The sequence below is a fragment of the Notolepis coatsorum genome (genome assembly GCF_963971535.1).
Source record: "Notolepis coatsorum genome assembly, chromosome: 2".
Taxonomy (NCBI): domain Eukaryota; kingdom Metazoa; phylum Chordata; class Actinopteri; order Aulopiformes; family Paralepididae; genus Notolepis; species Notolepis coatsorum.
Window position 1 is genome coordinate 173,489,242 of NC_140166.1, and position 18,940 is coordinate 173,508,181.

Genomic DNA, 18,940 nt, shown 5'->3' on the forward strand with positions numbered 1-18,940 from the left:
TAAAAAAAGTTAGGTTTTTTTTCTTTTCTTTCTTTGTATTTTTTTTTGTGACTAAATAAATAAACAATAATTTCGTTATAGCAACTTCCTGGGCGGCACGGTGGTGTAGTGGTTAACACTGTTGCCTCAAAGCTAGAAGGTCCTAAGGGTTCGATTCCCGCTTGGGGACCAGGTTGCCGTGTTTTCAGTTACCCAGGTGGGGTATCTCCCGGGCCTTTCTGTGTGGAGTTTGCATGTTCTCCCCGTGCTCACAAGGGTTTCCCCTCCGATAAGAGAAACCCAATGGGGGGCGGCTAGGTGGCGCAGTGGGTAAGGCGCTCGCCACCAACGCAGGAGACGCTGGGTTTGAGCCCAGCTCTCGGCGTTGCTACCAGCTTGGCTGGTCGTTCATACTAATACAATTGGCAGTATTAGGGGGTGGGAAGCTGGTGGGTGGGGATCGGACGTTGTGGACAGCGACTCCTACAGGTCGGTTGGTGCGCCTGCGCAGTAGAATCAGGAAACAACGGGGGCGGCGTGTGCCTCCCACGCAGACCCTCGCCGCTGAGAGATCGCGCTGTGCAGGTGAAAAGATGCGACGGCTGCCTCCTCGAGTACCGGAGGGGACACGTGATGCAAGGCTTCGTCCACATTGCAGCCGGCTTGTGGGAGGCATGGCCAACAACGTTCGAGACAGGGGAGGGTAGAATTGGACAATACGAAATTGGGGAAGGGAGAAAAATAGAAAAATGGGGAGAAAAAGTAGATAAAAAAAAGAATTTATAAAAATAAACCCAATGGAAAAACATGCACAACAGATCGCTAACGCTGTCGCGTTCCTGACGAAGACGGACAGGAGCACTTGGATTGGTCCCCGGGCGCGGCGCACGCTGCAGCCCATGTCTGCTTCCGGCTGCCCTTGGGGGGGAAGGACGACGGGATGGGAGGTGCAGAGAACATTTCGTCCTGTGGGTCGCCCATCGCATATGTGTGTGTGTGTTAATCTGATGACAAATAAAGACTTCTACTTCCTGTAATCACTTGACCCGGCTATAAAATGGAAAAAGGCTTTTTGAGCCTAGCATTGAATTATAAATAACTTTGGCCACATTGAATTCCTAATCGGTGATCGCCTTTTGGTTAAAAACTCAGAAGTCCCAAATGGTAAGAATAATCCGATTTCACACTGTTGTAGTCAAGTCTTGGGGCAACATTTGGACGCAAAAACCTTGTTGTTGGCTCCTATTTAAGGGGAGTAGCCATTTGAATCATCAACCGACAAACTCGCACAGGGTTTGGCTACTATTTGAATGGTTGTTTGTTCCACGAAACGAAACTGCGTTCTGAATACCATTGTGGGCGGAACTCTCATTTGATTACATTACTGCAGAACGTTTGGCCTCCCTACTAGTGCACTGCTTACAGAATGCACTGGTTGAACAATATTACCACTTGCTCAATCTTTATAAAAAAAAAAAAGGGCTGACGGAATGGAAAATTATGTCACAATAATGTTGTATTCTACTCACCGGATCCACCGGACCACAGAATTCTCTAAATGTCTTCGGCGAGTCCGTGGTGTGGATCTCTAAGGCCATGCATGGTCCAGAACACAGCTCAGTCACCATACTCTGAAGGGGAAACAACCAGGAATAGGATTCAAGTTCACTTTCACACCATAATAATGCCTAACAACGTAAACACCTGAACGTGTGTACAGTGAGCAGATTGTGAAAACAATGCGAGGCAGTTGCATCAACACTTTCCAAATACGCAATCGGTCAAATTCTGAGTTTATGCTTCCATCCGCTATACACTGTACACCAAATTGTTTGCAAATTTAATGATTGAGACATTGAGGAATGCATTCTCCTATGCAGAGAGTTGGACGACGTTCCACTTGCGTTCCACTGTCAAATATCTCAAAGAGGAAGTAAATTAACCGGTGCTCGTATTATTTTACCTTAACATATGGAATGAATAATATATAACATTATAGTTCCCCCCATATCTCTCTTTTATGAATAAGAACAGAATATAAAAAAAAGAAGGTTAAATCACGTTATCACGTAAAAAAGTTAAACCAATTCCTTTTCTGGTTGTTTGTGATGATCTGTATACTATACACCAAATTCAAAGTCATAGCAGCATATTCTATCAAACTAATTTGGTCGCGGATGTCTGTATTTGGTGCAGATTTTAAGTCTCTCTTGGGCAGAGAGGTGTTTAGCAGGCTGTCACGTACAGACATAGCTCTGCTTAGGGAATGTGTGAGGAATGTATAATTACTTTACAAACACATGAATTCACTACAGATAAATAAAATAAATAAAAAGCGTACATATTGGGACAATATTGCAGATCATATTAAACGCACAAAGGAAATGTAATTAAAATTGCATATCTTCAAATGATGAGGTCATCGTTCTTCTTCAAGCATACGCCACACTGCAGGGAAAATGCATATGTACAACGAAACCATGGCAACTAGACTGCCTCGCAGACACACACACACACACACACACAGTGCAGCTCCCCCAGATTCTAGCAGACTGGGACGTCGTGCAGCCTCTAACGAAACTAATTCCAACCGTGTTTTTTTTAGCTGATCGCTATGGGTCTGTGAAGGCACACTCACAACCTTCACTTAGATAGATGCCCCCTCTCTTGTCTAAAGGACGTGATAACCATCACCAGCCGGGCAGAGAGGCTGCTCCTATTCCCCCCCGAGACACTCCTGCAGAGGAGCCGTGTTAATCAACTGCAGAACCGTTATTACCGCTGTCTGGGCAGCGCCTCGGTCAGAGCCAGGGCTAATGGCTCACCTACCTGTATGCACCATATTTATATTTATCCACATGTCTGAATATACCTGCATATAATCTTTTATATACCTATTTATATACCTGCATATAATCCTTTTTATTTTTTTTTATATTTTTTTTTATTATTGCAAAACAAAAAATTATTAAAAGTCAGTACTCAACACACAATGCATAATGAAACTTTCAGTAAAGGTGGTTATAATATATGCAAGTACAGAAACAGGATAAAACAAAAATAGTCTATAATAACATTTTAGCCGTATACAGTGTATATCCAGCGAAATTACAATTATATAAATGTTAGTATATAATATACCCCTAATACCTATTTTCTAAAACCCTACACACATATGCTCCAGCTCAAACCCCCCCCTCCCGGACCCCCTCTTGGATAGTACCTCCATTATCCCTCACTCCTAACCAGACACCACCATTATAAGCTAGCTTTTATTCTCTCCACCACTTCTAACCACATTGACATTTTGGATTCATTGAGCCCCAGAATTCTTGCTGTAGATATTTCTTGATATATCACATCAAGATATGTAAGAAACCACACTTTTCGGCAAATTTTTTCCGGTTGAAACCAACGTGATGCGATCAGTTTTTTAGCTACTGTGATACCCGATAAAACCAATCTTTTTAGTTGTGGATTCACTGCAAACTCAAAAACATCATTCAATAGTAATACCGCGGGGTGTACAGGTATATTCCAAAATACGAGTGTTGATAATTGTTGGGACACATCTTTCCAGAATGCCTTAACTGGTGGGCAGTCCCAATACATGTGCATAAATGTTCCTTCGTCCCCATTTGTACATTGGGAGCATTTGGAGTCTTGTATAAGCCCCATTTTGCACAGCCTTATAGGAGTCAAGTATGTCCTGTGAATATAGTTCAGATTGATTTGTTGATGATCCGGGTTCCTTGATGTAAGTCGGACATTTGCCCAGGCTCCTTGCCAATCAAAGTCATATTCCAGGTCTGGTATATCCCTCCTCCAGACAGTGTCTATTTGAAGGGTTTCATACGAGGACGTTAGTAATTGATAATAAAAACTTGATACAAAACCTCCCAATGTATCTCTTTCATAGAAAAATTTGTGGTATCTGTGGTGTTCAATTGGTACGAGTAATGGAACACCGTGAGATCTCATACAAAGTCGTAACTGTATGTAAAAAAGCCATGTGGACTCGGTGAGGTTAAACTTTATGCATATTTCGACATAACTACAGAGGCCCTTGTTATTAAAAATATCCCCTAATGAGTGTATGCCTTTCTCTTCCCATATAGGGAATCTTATAGGTCGTTTTCCCATTAAGAGTGCATTGTTATTGAATATGGGAGTGTGATTATGCCATTCTTGAGGGTTAGGATATTTCTTTTGTGTTTCCCGCCATGTTCTGATTGCATGGGTAATTATTGGGCCAAATTCTCGCTCACAATGCTTGATTGAAAGTTTAGTGTGTGCTATGTCTTTCAGTCTCTGTGGGGCTACCATGTTTTCTTCTAATTCTCTCCAAGATACCAAAGCCTGGGGGTCAAACCATATCTTCACTGGTCTTAATGTGAAGGCCTTAAAATATTGTAAAAAATCTGGGACTGCCATGCCACCGTCTGCTTTATTTCTCTGTGCGGTGGATCTTTTTATGCGAGGTGGTTTGTTATTCCAAATAAATTTGTATGTGGAGGTTTGTAATCTTTTCCAGTAGCCCTCTGGAGGAGGTAACGGAAGCATTGAGCTGAAGAAATTGATTCTTGGTAATACATCCATCTTAACTATTGATACCCTTGCCTGTACTGAGTTTTTAAGTTTTGCCCACCTGTCCAGGTCGTCTTTGATTTTGTTCTGTATTTTTGTGTAATTGTGCTTCACCGTTTGTCTTATGGTGGGAAATATTTCCACACCCAAGCATCTGAAATGTTTGACCATGGGTATCGCACCTGGGAGGGTTGTGTCTTTTTTTGCACTGGTGTTAAGAGGAAGAAAAGCCGACTTAGGCCAATTTATTTTAAATCCCGATAAATCACCAAAGTTTTCTATCAACTTGAGTATATGCGGCAATGTGTTGTTGGGGTTTTGCATGAACAATATTACGTCGTCCGCATATAAACTAATTTTAAGATGTGTGCCCTTGATTACTATTGGTTCTATGTGTTGGGATTGTCTTATAAATTGTGCTAAAGGTTCTAATGATAGATCGAATAGTCCGGGACTAAGAGGGCAACCCTGTCTGGCTGAGCGTGATACCGGAAAGATATCGGAGATGAATGTGCCTGTTGTAATCCTGGCCGATGGGTCCTTGTATAGTACTTTAATCATATCAATGAATCCTTTTCCTAACCCCATCCTTTCTAATACTGCCCATAGAAACGACCATTCCAACCTGTCAAATGCTTTCATAGCATCCAGGGATAGTATCGCCTTAGGTGTGGTGTCCTCTTTGTCTGCATCTAGTACGTGCAGTATTCGCCTTATGTTATCATTGATCAGGCGATCTTTTATGAAGCCTGTTTGGTCCGGATGAACTAAAGACGTCATATGCTTTTGCAATCTGATGGCTAATATCTTAGAGTACAGTTTGACATCGGTTCCGAGGAGGCTTAAAGGACGGTAACTACCGCACTCAGTGGGGTCTTTGTCTTTTTTGTGAAGAACTGAAATGAGTGCGGTATTTTGGTGTTTATGGAAGCTTCCCTCTTTGACTGAGTATAAGATCATATTTAGTAATAAGGGTCCAAATATGTCCCAGCAAGAAATGCATATTTCTGATGGGATACCGTCAATTCCCGGAGCCTTGCCGTTTTTCATTCCGGATATGGCCTTCTTGAGTTCTTCTAATGTGATCGGTACTTCTAACTGTTTAGCGTCGTCCTCCGTAAGTTTAGGGAGAGTAATTTGATTAAGATATGTGTCTAATTTGTCTTGATCAAAGGTCGTTTCTGAATTATATAAATCGGAGTAGAATTCTTTGAATGTATCGTTTATTATTTTGGGTTCTGTTACTAGAGCTTGTTGTTTCCTAATGGCAGTTATATCTGCAAATTTTGCATTAATTCTTAGTCGCATGGCTAATAGGTGACTAGGTTTAGAGCCTTGGAAGTACTGCTGTTGTCTTGTGCTGCGTATTTGCAATTCCGATTTTTGTCTGTATATTGCTTTGATCTCTGTCTTTAGAATGTTTACTTGGTTTTCTAGTCTAGTAGAGTTGTTGTATTTTAAAGAATTAAAAAGCGTTGAGTAAAGCGTTTCCATTTCAGATAGTTTTGTGTTTTGATTTTTGCGCAATATGGAGGAAAATCTATCCGAGAAATCCTTAATCATAGTCTTTACCGACATCCATAATATTCTGGGATCTTGCACCGAGTTAGCATTATCCCGTAGGAATATTGTGAGAGCTTCTTTAATTTGTGTAATGAATTCATTGTTGTTAAGCAGCATAGAATTAAAACGCCATCTTGGGGCCCGGGAAGATAGTGTACCAAATGTTGCTTTCAGGATTAAGTAGCAGTGATCTGATAGCGCATTGGGTGTCATTTCCACTTCATATTTATCAAATATTCTCGGGGATGCAAAGACGTAATCAATTCTGGATAGTGTGTTGTGTCTCGACGAACGACAGGAGTACTTGCGGGTCATGGGGTTAAGTGAACGCCATAAATCAGTTACCCCTGTTGATTTCGACCAATCTTTTAATGCTTTAGATGAATTTTTTTGTTCGCTGGAAAAGGTAAGGTAAGTTTTGTCCATCCTTGGGTTCCAAATGGCATTAAAATCCGCACCTATTATATATGAGTATTCGGGATGGTTTAACATTTCTCCGGTTAGTGAAGTGAAGAAACCCACTTCGTACAAATTTGGGGCATATACCGCTGCCAATGCAATTTTCCTGTTATTGTGTATAATCCTAGCTATAGTTATGCGCCCCTCAGCATCCGACCATACCCCTTTCAATTCGATATTTAATTTGCGTCTGACGACTATGGCTACCCCTCTAGTTCTCGTAACAAAAGAAGAGTGACTAATATTATGGTTTATACAACGGCATGCAAATTTCTCGATTCTGATTGGCTGAAACAGTCATTTTACACGTCTTTATTGGCAACAATCCACGCTGCTGGCCCAGGACCCGCCCACAACCGACCCACATCACATCACTCCGCCGGATCACAAGAAGGTGGCCAATAATATTTACAAATGGATATGTTAATGGCGACTAAACGACTAAATATGAAGCGATTCTGTCAAGGGGAATGTGTTAGCCCTTTAAACAATGTTGGATGATGTAATTGATGGGTCTTGAGGCAATCTAGAACAAAAGAAAAATCGCGGTTTGATTGATAGATTAATTGATTGATTTAAATTTCTACTTCCTTCTTGCTACTGACTGCAGCGTTCTCTCTCACTGTCCGACGCTGGCGTACCCACAAACACACACACACACATACACACACACACACACACACACACACACACACACACACACACACACACATACACACACACACGCACACACACACTGTGACACACACACACACACACACACACGCACACACACACACACACACTCCTGTCTGCAACAGCGGGGGAGTCAGACTGAGAGAGAAGCAGCGCTGTTTTAAGTGAGCATGGTCTATTGAATTGATTGATTGGTTGATTGCTAATTTTATTACTGTACCCCTGGTTTCCAACTGGTTAAGTTTAGGCTAAAAGAAATAAATAAAAAAATAGGGCGAAGAAAACGTTTTTTTCCTATGCATTCCCTTAACAATTGTGTGTATTGAGCCGTACTGTATTGTACCCATTCTGCATCTGGTAATAAAATTTTCAATCAATCATTCCAATAATACACAGTTGGATGTGTTAGTTGGTTGGATGCACTTCAAGCTGCTTCCACATGAGGCAACTTCTCTCAATCATTCCAATAATACACAGTTGGATGTGTTAGTTTGGTTGGATGCACTTCAAGCTGCTTCCACATGGAGTTGTGGGAACTACTTTTTCTGGCGGATGGTTTTTTCAATAAATCTTCGATTAATGTGTGTTTATTGTATAGAAATAAGGTTGGATGAATCTGGCAGTTGTATAAAAGCTTTACACCACGTGCAGTCGTGATTTGTGACCAATAAACCATGCCTAGGGGGGTCTAACGACCCTCGGCTGCGCCTCGGGCCTAACAACCACCCCTAGGCATGGTTTATTGGTCACAAACCACTCCTGCGTGTGATGTAATGCTTAAATATGTTATCCGCTAACGTATTTATGTCTTCCTCTAAAATGTGCGTTTCGCTTAATAGAGCCACGTCCACATGTTCTTTTTTCATCAGTGTGAGCACGCTTTTGCGTTTGTGTTGTTTGTTTATCCCACCGGTGTTCCATACCATTATATTCAAACTAGCCATAATCTATGCATGTTTTTGTGTAGTTTTTGGTAATGTTTCTGGAGTGTGAAGCTACAATAGATGTACATCCAATTAATGAGGTCCCGTTGAGAGCTGAGCTTAAAAACATATATATATACAAATAAAAATCCCCTAATTTCCCCTCACCCAGAAAGTCGTACAGGCCTGTGTTCCAAGAACACATCCTCCGCGATTGACTTTCTCCCATAGTCCACCGGATTGCCCAAACTGAGCATTGTAATCTTAATCTACCTATGCTAATTGCCATAGGATCTAACATTTCCATTCTATTGCAATAGAATGTCGCTTTTGGTCTTGCACCTTCCCTTACTGTAATGAAGTGTTGTGATAAATGACAGAAAAAATAAAATAAAAAATAAAAAAAGAGAATAAACTTTTATCGACATATTAATTTGAACCCTCTACTAACGTGTGGAAAAAAGGAAAAAAGGAAAAGATTGTAGAGCAATATTGACACCTTAATGTGAAGAACATTGGAAAAGAACAATGTAAGTTAAAATATATTTTAAAAAATATAGAGTAATGAGAAGAAAAAATTAAATAAAATAAAAATCAATGGAAAGATATAGATAAGGAATGAGAGATAGAATAATTATCAACGTGGAGAAGCCACTAGAATCGAATTAACAGATTAGATAAGATAGAAAAGCAGCGCCTTTTAGAGCTTCAATGTGCCTTCAATGGAGTGATTACTTAAATTGTTAGAATAACCTTGTAGTGTTCATACGTTTAAGTGTGGTTAATTTTTAAAATATTATTAAAGACTGATAGAACTTCATTTAATTTATGATCTGCTATGTGTATACACACCGGATGTTTATTGTTAGAGTTGTAGGCTTCGTTGTCATGGTGCCTTATATTCTAGAAGGTTGTAGAGTATACTAGTGCCTAGACTATTTTATGTTCCAGAATGATCTAAGAGACCAAGGGCATTTGAGCGATAAACCCAGAATATTCCAGATAGATCTTTTTGCAATGATATGTATTTGTCTCCTCAGAGACCAGAGTCTGAAATTATAATGTATTATGAATCGTATTATACACAGTACACATTGTTATAGACGGCTTGCATATCGTCTGCTACCTTGATGAACACAATAAAGTCATTCTAACACTGGTATACATTGAGAAAGAGGCTTATATGTTTCCGGCATTTTCGTCCTGCCTTGGGTTATTTGCTCCATTTCGATTCAGAAAATCCTCAGCTTCAATAGGTGTGTGTATACCTGACCTGCGACCGTCACTGCCCAAGAATGATAACAGCGCTGGGTATGATAGCCTTGGCTTGTAACCGGCTTTGAACAGCTTTTGCATCACCTCTTTGTATGGTAGACGTCGGATGATGGCATCTTTGCTCAAATCTTCGTAGATAAATATTGGTTTACATATAATCCTTTTTATATACCTATTTATATACCTGCATATAATCATTTTATATACCTGCATATAATCATTTTATATACCTGCATATAATCATTTGTATATACAGTACCTATTTATAATACATACCTGCATATAACCCATATAATTCTGTATGAGAGCATGTACAATAATGCTGTATATATATATTTATCCACATCTGCCTGTATATACCTGCATACAATCCTTTTTACATACCTGTTAGATACTATATCTATATCTGTACATATTCCTTACCTACTCTTACTAGTTATACCAAGTATGACTTACTACCATAGGGTAATAATAATACTATATAATATTATAACACTGACAGCTGAGTACATACATCTGCATTATTACTCAGTAGTACTTCTGTTCTAATTGATATATACTCCAGTTTAATCTTCTGTACATTGTATATTGCATTTTACTGTTACATTTGCACTCTAGTTAGATGCCAAACTTATTTTCTACTTTCTACTTGTGCTGTATAATGACAATACACATATTTTTTTTTTAAGATTTTTTTTTTGCGTTTATCGCTTTTTCCTGGTCAGACATGACCGACAGATGAGGCGAGGGTGAAACGGGAGACAGAGCAGGGGAAGACATTCGGCAAAGGACGCCGGGTCCGGGAATCGAACCCGGGTCGGCCGCATCGCGACGCAGCGCGTTACATGGTGTGCTACTAGAGCGCCCATGACAATACATTTGAATCTAAATCCAAATCTAGGAAAGAAACGTGTAAATTTAACTATTAAAAATGGTACAATCGGAGTAGAGAACACTTAGGATGAGTTTCGCTGTGTTTAGGCTTACAGGATTCCTACATATTCCCAGTTATAAAGAAATCCATAGTTTTCCACACCTTAACTTCTAGCCATTGCAGGTTTAATGCTACTGTTTTGCACATTGAACAGCCTAATAATATGACTACAGTATCTACATGATCAGGAGCAAGCAGGGTTTTGATCTTTTTCCAAAACTTTAAAAGGAAGGACCTGGGAATTGTCAAAATCATTTAACCTATTTTCCTATGCCTTCAGACCTGTGTATGGGCTGTGGGCTATACAAACACATACACACAAAATGCATGCATGTCTAACTCATCACAAAGCTTTTGAGAAATTGGTGTTCATAATTCTGTGGCTGATTGGCCAAAACTTAAACTTTGATGAACCAAATTCACAATACACACACAGACACAGACACACATACTGTACAGGTATGATACATGGGAGGGTTGTGTTCATACTCACAGGGTATTCTGTCACAACCCCATTGTAAACCTCATAGAATTCCTCTGCATTGGCTCGGTCCATATTGAACTGTGGGGAGAGGGGGTGGATTCAACCATTAACATAATCAGAAAGTCAATCAGAAAGTATAAACACAAAAGAAAATACACAAACAAATAATTTTAAATCAAACAAGGAGCCGTGTAGCCGTGGAGACTGCTCATAATTGCTGTATTTGGGGAGTAACATTGTAGAATGGCCCTTAATGAGGGGAGTAATCTTTGATCAAGAGGGAACATTTGTCCTCAGATTTGCAACAATGGGTTCATCACAACACAACCGCCTGCTTCATCTTAAGTAAAACACCAAAGCACTGTATCGAAATGCCGGCTAATCTATTACTAGATTACAACAACAGAAACAGAGCACGGGAGATGGGGAGGGTTTGCCATCATTTAGTCCGTATAACACACATACACTTCATGGGACAAAATCCTGATTGATTTATTTTGTCCTTGGGGGCCAACAGTGGGCATCACTTCTGGTGTGGCCAAATTAATGGACATATCAGGGCCACTCCCCCTTCCAGCCGAGAGCCGGGATAGACCCGGCGAGAATTGTGAAAGGTCACCGTTTGCAGCAGCGAAGCGATGATGAGTTCGATTTGTGGGGTCAGGCTGGCTCACACAGAGCCAATACAGCACGCCCTCGGGTCAGATGGTAAAACTACATTGCATTAGGATAATGGCCGAAAGGATGGGAAGTGTCCATCTTTGCTGTATTCCATTATAGGGCTGGGGGAGGTATACTGAATACGAAGGTATTACGTTCATGGATCCGTTAAAAGTATGGATTTTTACTATACTGTCATCCATGATATATATATACATCATCTAAAAAATATACTGTACTGTATCATTTTTTTTTAAACTTTATTTTTTAGCGTTTATCGCTTTTCTGGTCAAGCATGACCGACAGTTGTAGGGTGAAACGGGAGAGAGCAGGGGGAGACATTCGGCAAATGGCGGCGAGTCCGGGAATCGAACTCGGAGTCAACCAGATCCGTGACGCAGCACGGAGTCCCGCGACGCAGCGCGGTAACATGGTGTGCTACTGGAGCACCCCTACTGTATCATTTTCAGTTAATAAAAAAAAAAAATCCTTCCAGGAGTATTAGGAAAGTACAACATGTCACATCAACATTCTAATGTGTACTGGAAAACGAAATATCATCAAAACAAAGAAAATGATTGTGAATGTGATATATAATATTTTGACCAAATCGCCCGGGCCTATTCCATTATCTAAACAGGCAAGACAACATATTTTTCAATATCAGAGCATGAAGTGTACATTAGGAGGATTCACGATACATTCACTAAAACTCGTACCATCTGAAGAGCAGAGATCTCAAATCCAGCTGCAAAGATGGAGTTCAAGATCTTCCCACTCAGGCCTGTGAACACATGAAGGTATTTCAGCAAGTTATACTCAAAGCCAGGGGGGTAATGTGTATTTTTAAATGGGTATTTTCCAATCAAATGATTCCTTAGAATTGACAAAAATGACACCAGCATCTAAAGGTGTTCCCATTGAGAATGCATGCTAGACTAGTCTGCTAGACTAGTCTCAAAGTGACACTGTAACTTTGATAATGTCCAATTCCTCCATACAAATTAACTGGAAATAGTTGCTTGTGTATGGACTGAAAATGGCCTCAGTGGTATTTCCAGAGATCTTATCTCGGTACTCAGACATTCCATTATCATGAGAGTGATGCTTGACAATACTCTTGTCTAACTTTATAATAGATTTTCATATAATGAAAAGTCTGAATGTTGGAAGTCCCACGTGACGAGAATGTAACTAAAACCTGTGGAATCATCACTTATTGAAGGGAATAAATAGGCTACTTAAAGGGGAATGACACCCATTTTAAGAATTCACATTCTGTTCTCCCTGTGACCCCGGGACAGTTCAGTCAGAATTTGTGTACATGCACCACTCTCTCCTGAAGCTAGAAATGAGGTTTTAATTCTAGCATTGCTCGAATGTCTGAACCCGGGATTAAACCACATTTGGGTGTAACAGCTCACACAAACATGTTATGGTCTCGTAAAAAGTCAGAGGCCTATTCATTGGCTACGGAGCAGCCCCGGATTTTACATCCCATTGGCGTCACTGATTGGAGGGTTCTCCCTCTCTGATTTCTAGCTTTAGGAGAGAGTGACTGTCCTCTGGCACAGGGGGAGTATTATGTGAATTCTTAAAATGGGTGGCATTCCCCTTTAATTAAGACTAGACATTGCTATTTTTCAGTACAACTATACAAAAGCTTTACTTGACTTAACCGCCAACCGTAGCCAAAGATGGAGCTCATTCTCGAGAAGCAAAAAGCCCTTTATTTAGCAACACATTCGGATTGAATCCAGTTGAGAGAATGCTTTCTTTTCCCTATTCCCGCTGCGTTTGTCATTGCATGTGACAACCTTCTGACTGCGTCAAACACTGTGTGGCACTCTCGACCTTTCACCGTCCGTCTAGAGCAGACCGGCGGCCCTGTACACAGGGTCAAGGTTAGACTGTGCAGACATTGAAAACTGAAAGAGGGTAGGTGCCTCTTAGATTACACATCCAACAGGATGCAGCATTTTGCACACATTGCAGATTATTCCTGCACATTGCCAAGCCTATATTATTGGCCCGGCTTTTACTGTTGGTGCACGGAAACCCCAACAGGGGCCACAGCAGACGCCGTTATCTATCCACATGTTTCCCCTGCAACTGTGGCAAGTCTCACGGTCACACAGTGTTGGATGTGCTCCTTCACATGTCCTCTGCCTGTTCCCACGAGCAGCCCACAACTGCCTCCCCAGGATAGGCCCAGTCACCACAGCTCCCAAAAGCAGCTGGTATACTGTTGCTAGGTGATCCTGTTCTGGGTGCCTAGCAACAGATGCTTCTCTATTCCAGTCATGACTGAGTGCAATTTTCAGTCACGACTCCTCTGTGATTGGCTGCGCGCTCTAGACGGCTCAAGCTCGACCCTCTGGGCTAATCAAAGCGAGCCATCGCCACTGTTTGCCTTTGAACTGATTCAGCATTATCGTTTGTGCTCGATTAACAGGATCCTTCAGACTGAATTGCCACTCTTGAAATCAGACCAAAGTGTGGCTTCTTATCCCGAAGTGTTGTGGGGGAGAGAGGCAACGGTGAGAAGATGTCCTCTCAGTCTGCAGATCAGTGTGATTCTAATTTCTGTTGACACAGAGGCCTCTTCTTCTTTTTTTTCACAGCAAAATCAACACATCCCTCTTGAAAAAATTACATTTAACTGGAAAACACCATCCTCACTCAAATGTCCTTCATTTGACTTTAAATGTATATTGAGGCAGTAAAAGCAGTAATTAGTGTTAATCTGTTATTGGCCTCTTTATCATATTCATAAACCAATGATAAAGAAAGAAGAAAATCACAGGTGCTGAAAAGACGCCACTCCCCTTTGCTTTGTGCTACTGTGTCTACAGCCAGATCAGCAATAACTTCCCTGTCATAAAGGTAGCTGATAAGACTTAACACAACAGTTATGATTATCTACTGAACTTACCAGCATACACAGTACTAAGTGACAGTGTCATAGCGGCGGAGAAGGCAAGGGCGCACGCGCACACACACACTTACGCATGCACAGTTGCACACACACACTTACGCATGCACACACACTCACACACACACACGCGCACACACACACGCCTAATCACTCACATATGCACGCACACGCGCACACACACACACACACACACACAATCAAATGGTAAACGGGCCCCTTCATTGTTGTTTTCACCATGGAGCTTGTATTTTTTATTCTGTGCTCCCAGTTTGCATTCTGCATTGGAATATTACATTGGAAATTCACCAACCTCACTGGTGATCACAGTCATCCTAATCCGGAGTGGTGATGATAATAATAATAATAATAATAATAATAATAATAATAATAATAATAATAATAATAATAATAATAATAATAATAATAATAATAATAATAATAATAATAATAACAATAAACATGTATTTTGATGTCATCACATTCCATTTTGGACGATCAGCTCAGCACGTGCGACAGGCAAGGTGATGCATGCAGGCTGTACTCTATATTGAAGATTACATAACCTTGAAACGGTGGGCCAATATCAGCCTGATCACATGACCGCCGCTACCAGGATGGGCGCTGCTTAATCTAATTACTTCCGTGTTGCCGTTGCTTGCGCCATAATATCCTTGTTATTGGCAGCTCCTGTTATTGGCAGTTCCTCACCGGGCTCTGCGTTTCCAAATCTCACCTCAGCCCCCTTTGAAATTAAAGACTGCTGGGGTTTATCTTGGCAGCTAGTCGTCTGATTGGAATGAGGAAAATGAGATAGTTGCACAAGAACACTAGGTGTGTTCTGGAGCGAAAGAGAGAGAGAGAGAGAGGAAGTGAGAAACATCCACGGAGAGGTTGTAGACCAGATCCTACTCCATGAGCTAACTTGTACACCAGTGCCGTATTAGACAGAGACCAGACGAAACGCTGTGTGTCATCACTTACAATCTTAACCACTACAGATCTACTTGGTCACATTAAGAGGTTAAAGGCACCATCTAACTCCATATCTCGAGTCAACAGGTCGCTGAGCTCGTCCAGCTTGCAGAACCGAGACTATACTACCAGGCTTACTCGTCGCGTGGAACGACTAGTCCCTGGGTCTCCCCCCCATCGACGGTCGGTCTACTCCGGCCCCGTCCGCAGAGAATTTCACATCTCACAGGTCAGCGCTCCGGCGGCATGCACCATGAGCGAGGATCAGTGGTTACCATGCAGTGGCTTTGTGTGACGCACACTCATTAGCAGCAATGAGGGGAAGGAGGGCAGGCAGTTATATAAGAGAGATTCCTTTACAGCAACGACTTGACCACGAGGCATGTGTGGATATGAGCAAATATGAGCAAACTCGTAAGTGTGTAGGGAAATTGTTGGACGTTATCTGCGGCTCAGAGATGCTGTTTACGGCCGTATTATGGTCTCTGGGCCCTACACGCTTAGGAGTTTGCTCATATTTGCTGAAACTCGTCACATGCCAGTGTTTACTTCTGCGTTCTTCTCCTCACGCTCTACTCTTGTTTGATAAAGCTGCTGTGTGGAATTAGACGGCCGTTTCCATGGTAGCGCATTTTGATGAAAAATACATCAGGAGAAAATGATGGAAATACACTTTATAAAAATAATTATAAAAAAAAGAATTCAGTCAGTATGAAAATCAAATGTGATCTGAATAGTGATATCTTTTATTTAATTTTTTTCTTCTCTTTATTTTATTCTTTATTAATATTATTTAATTTGTTCTTGTTTAACTGTGGATTGTGTGTTTCTTGTATAATGGTATAAATTAGGTTGTACGCCGACCATTAAAGCGAGACACTGCAGGTGAATAGTCAAATATACTTTTTTTGTTGATTTTGAGATTTTGTTATATTTTGCTTCCTAAACATGTCTTCTATGAAACTAGTGACAATAAAACGTCAATAACACACATTTAGTTGTTTATTTTACATCATTTTGCCTTATTGGATCCATAAATGTGCACATATTTAATGGGGAAGTGCCTCATTTGCATATATAAACATACATTTCAGAAAACTTGCAATATATTTTTCTTTCTTACATAACAAATTGGGAAAGTTTCATAGTGATATCTATTCAAATATGTTTTGCCTATTAGGGGGTACTACACTGTACTACACTGTTTGTAGCCTGTGTGTAGTTCTGTTCAGTTCAATAACATCAGTATTATTATTATTCAGTTATCAGGCATGTGTTTAGGTTGTCTATTACTAATGGTTTGATTAGGTATTGTGTTTGTAAATATCTGTTTAAAAAAAAAGTATGGCATTTTACAATACAGAACTTTGAAGGCGTTTTCCCAAAAATGAGTTTTAAGAGTATTTCCTCATACTCTGAGCCAGAAATCTCCACTTCAGTAGCACACACATACACCAAACCTTCCAGTTCTATTCATATCTATGTTCTGAAGGTATTTACAGAAGGGTTTGTTGATATCGCATTCATACCCTGATTTATATCACATTTTATTCCTAAAAACATGGCGAAATATGGAATTTTACCATAAAAATGGACTGAATGGAGTATTTTCTGATTTATGGAGTGATAAAAAGAGATATCCAAAATCCCCTCTGTAATAACCTTTGGCTCTAATATGTCAACAAAATGAAACTATAATTTTGAAAATGGCTTTATCCAATGTTCAGATTTCTGTCCTGGAATTATATGCAAATTAGTGCATATTTAAGTAGATCATGCCTCATTTGCATATTTAAACATACAATTTCAGAAAACTTGTAATACAAAAAAGTCTTGTCTTAATATAAGTATCAACTGGGGAAGTTTCATTGTGATATCTATTAGTTAATTGTTTTACCCTATTCACCTGCAGTGTCTCCCCTTAAGTAAATAAGGGGCAGGTAGGCTGCAGTAAAAAACTTAAAACCAGATTCTCAAACATAAACATAAAGACGGACAACACGCTCATCACAGAAAAGCTGGATGTAGCCAATTACTTAAATAGTTTCTTCACAAACATAGCCACAACACTGGTAAACAAACTACCCTCCCACTCAGGGCATTATGGGGTAGAACACATAGTAGCATACTACAAGAACCTAGGGGTCCACAAAGACGACTTCAAACTGGAAATGGTAACAACAGATGAGGTACTCAAAAAACTGAGCGCCCTCCAACCTAACAAGGCCACTGGCCATGACAACATCCCCTCCAAATTCCTCAGAGACTCAGCAGCCGCCATCACCCCAGTCATCACACACATAATAAACCTCTCCATAAAACAGTGACACGTCCCCAAGGACTTCAAAATTGCGAGAGTGACCCCTCTGCACAAAAAAGGCAGTAAATTAGACCCAGGCAACTACCGCCCTGTTTCTATCCTTACCTCCATCTCGAAAGTCATGGAAAAAATTGTATACGAACAGGTCGAAAAATACCTTGCGGAAAAAAATCTAATCTACGAATTCCAATCTGGCTTCAGAACATCCCACTCCACTGACACATGCCTTCTCTATTTAAACGACCACATCAAAGAGGTGGACGCGGGCAAATACTGCGGCATGGTCATGCTGGACCTACAAAAGGCCTTCGACACTGTCAATCACACCATTCTGATTGACAAGCTAAAAGCAATTGGTTTTGATAGTCTATCAGTGAGCTGGATGCAATCCTACCTGGAGGGGAGAGAGCAGATGGTGGAGGTAAACTGTACCCTATCCCCCCCCCTCACAGTAAGCTGTGGTGTTCCACAAGGAAGCATACTAGGTCCGCTACTGTTCCTAATTTATGCAAATGACATGTCGTCAGCTTGTGACTGCAACTTGTTCCTGTTTGCGGACGACTCAGCCCTGCTGGTCTCTGACAAGAACAAGTTACAGGTTGAAAAAACCCTCAGCTCAGAACTAGGCAAAATCTGCATATGGCTCGCTGATAACAAACTATCATTACACATGGGCAAAACAGAGTCCATTCTCTTCGGTTCAAATAACAAACTCAGCAAGACCGACGGCTTCTCAGTTACAGTGGGTGACAATATTGTCACAAGGAAAGAAGATATTACCTACCTGGGTTCCATCCTAGAGGCAAATCTTTCCTGTGACAAAATGGCATCTAATGTAATAAAAAAAGTCAACCAACGAACTCGATTCTTGTACCGGATCTCCTCACTGGTAAACAGGAATACCCTGAAGACTCTGGCAGGAGCACTCATTCAAGGGTACTACGACTATGCTTGTACCTCATGGTACCAAAGCACCTCAAAGGCGCTAAAAACAAAATTACAAACATCTCAAAACAAACTGGTCAGACTACTGCTTGACCTTACTCCTAGAACCCACCTCACCCCTGCCCACTTTGACAACCTAGGATGGCTTAGAGTAGACGACAGAGTACAGCAACTTGCAATGGGCCTGGTCTACAAGATACACTACACGACCAGGGTACCCATGTAC

The 18,940-nt window shown here is 40.8% G+C and overlaps 1 protein-coding gene across 1 annotated transcript in view; it reads right to left on the reverse strand.

The window, feature by feature from the left end:
* nme7 (NME/NM23 family member 7) overlaps positions 1 to 18,940 on the reverse strand; it is a 52,038-nt gene that overhangs the window by 18,343 nt on the left and 14,755 nt on the right. The window contains exons 8-10 of the mRNA XM_084309253.1: positions 12,259 to 12,323; positions 10,889 to 10,957; positions 1,509 to 1,610 (exon numbers count right to left, since the gene is read on the reverse strand). Coding sequence (XP_084165379.1) covers positions 1,509 to 1,610; positions 10,889 to 10,957; positions 12,259 to 12,323 — 236 coding nt within the window. The remainder of the gene's footprint in view (positions 1 to 1,508; positions 1,611 to 10,888; positions 10,958 to 12,258; positions 12,324 to 18,940) is intronic.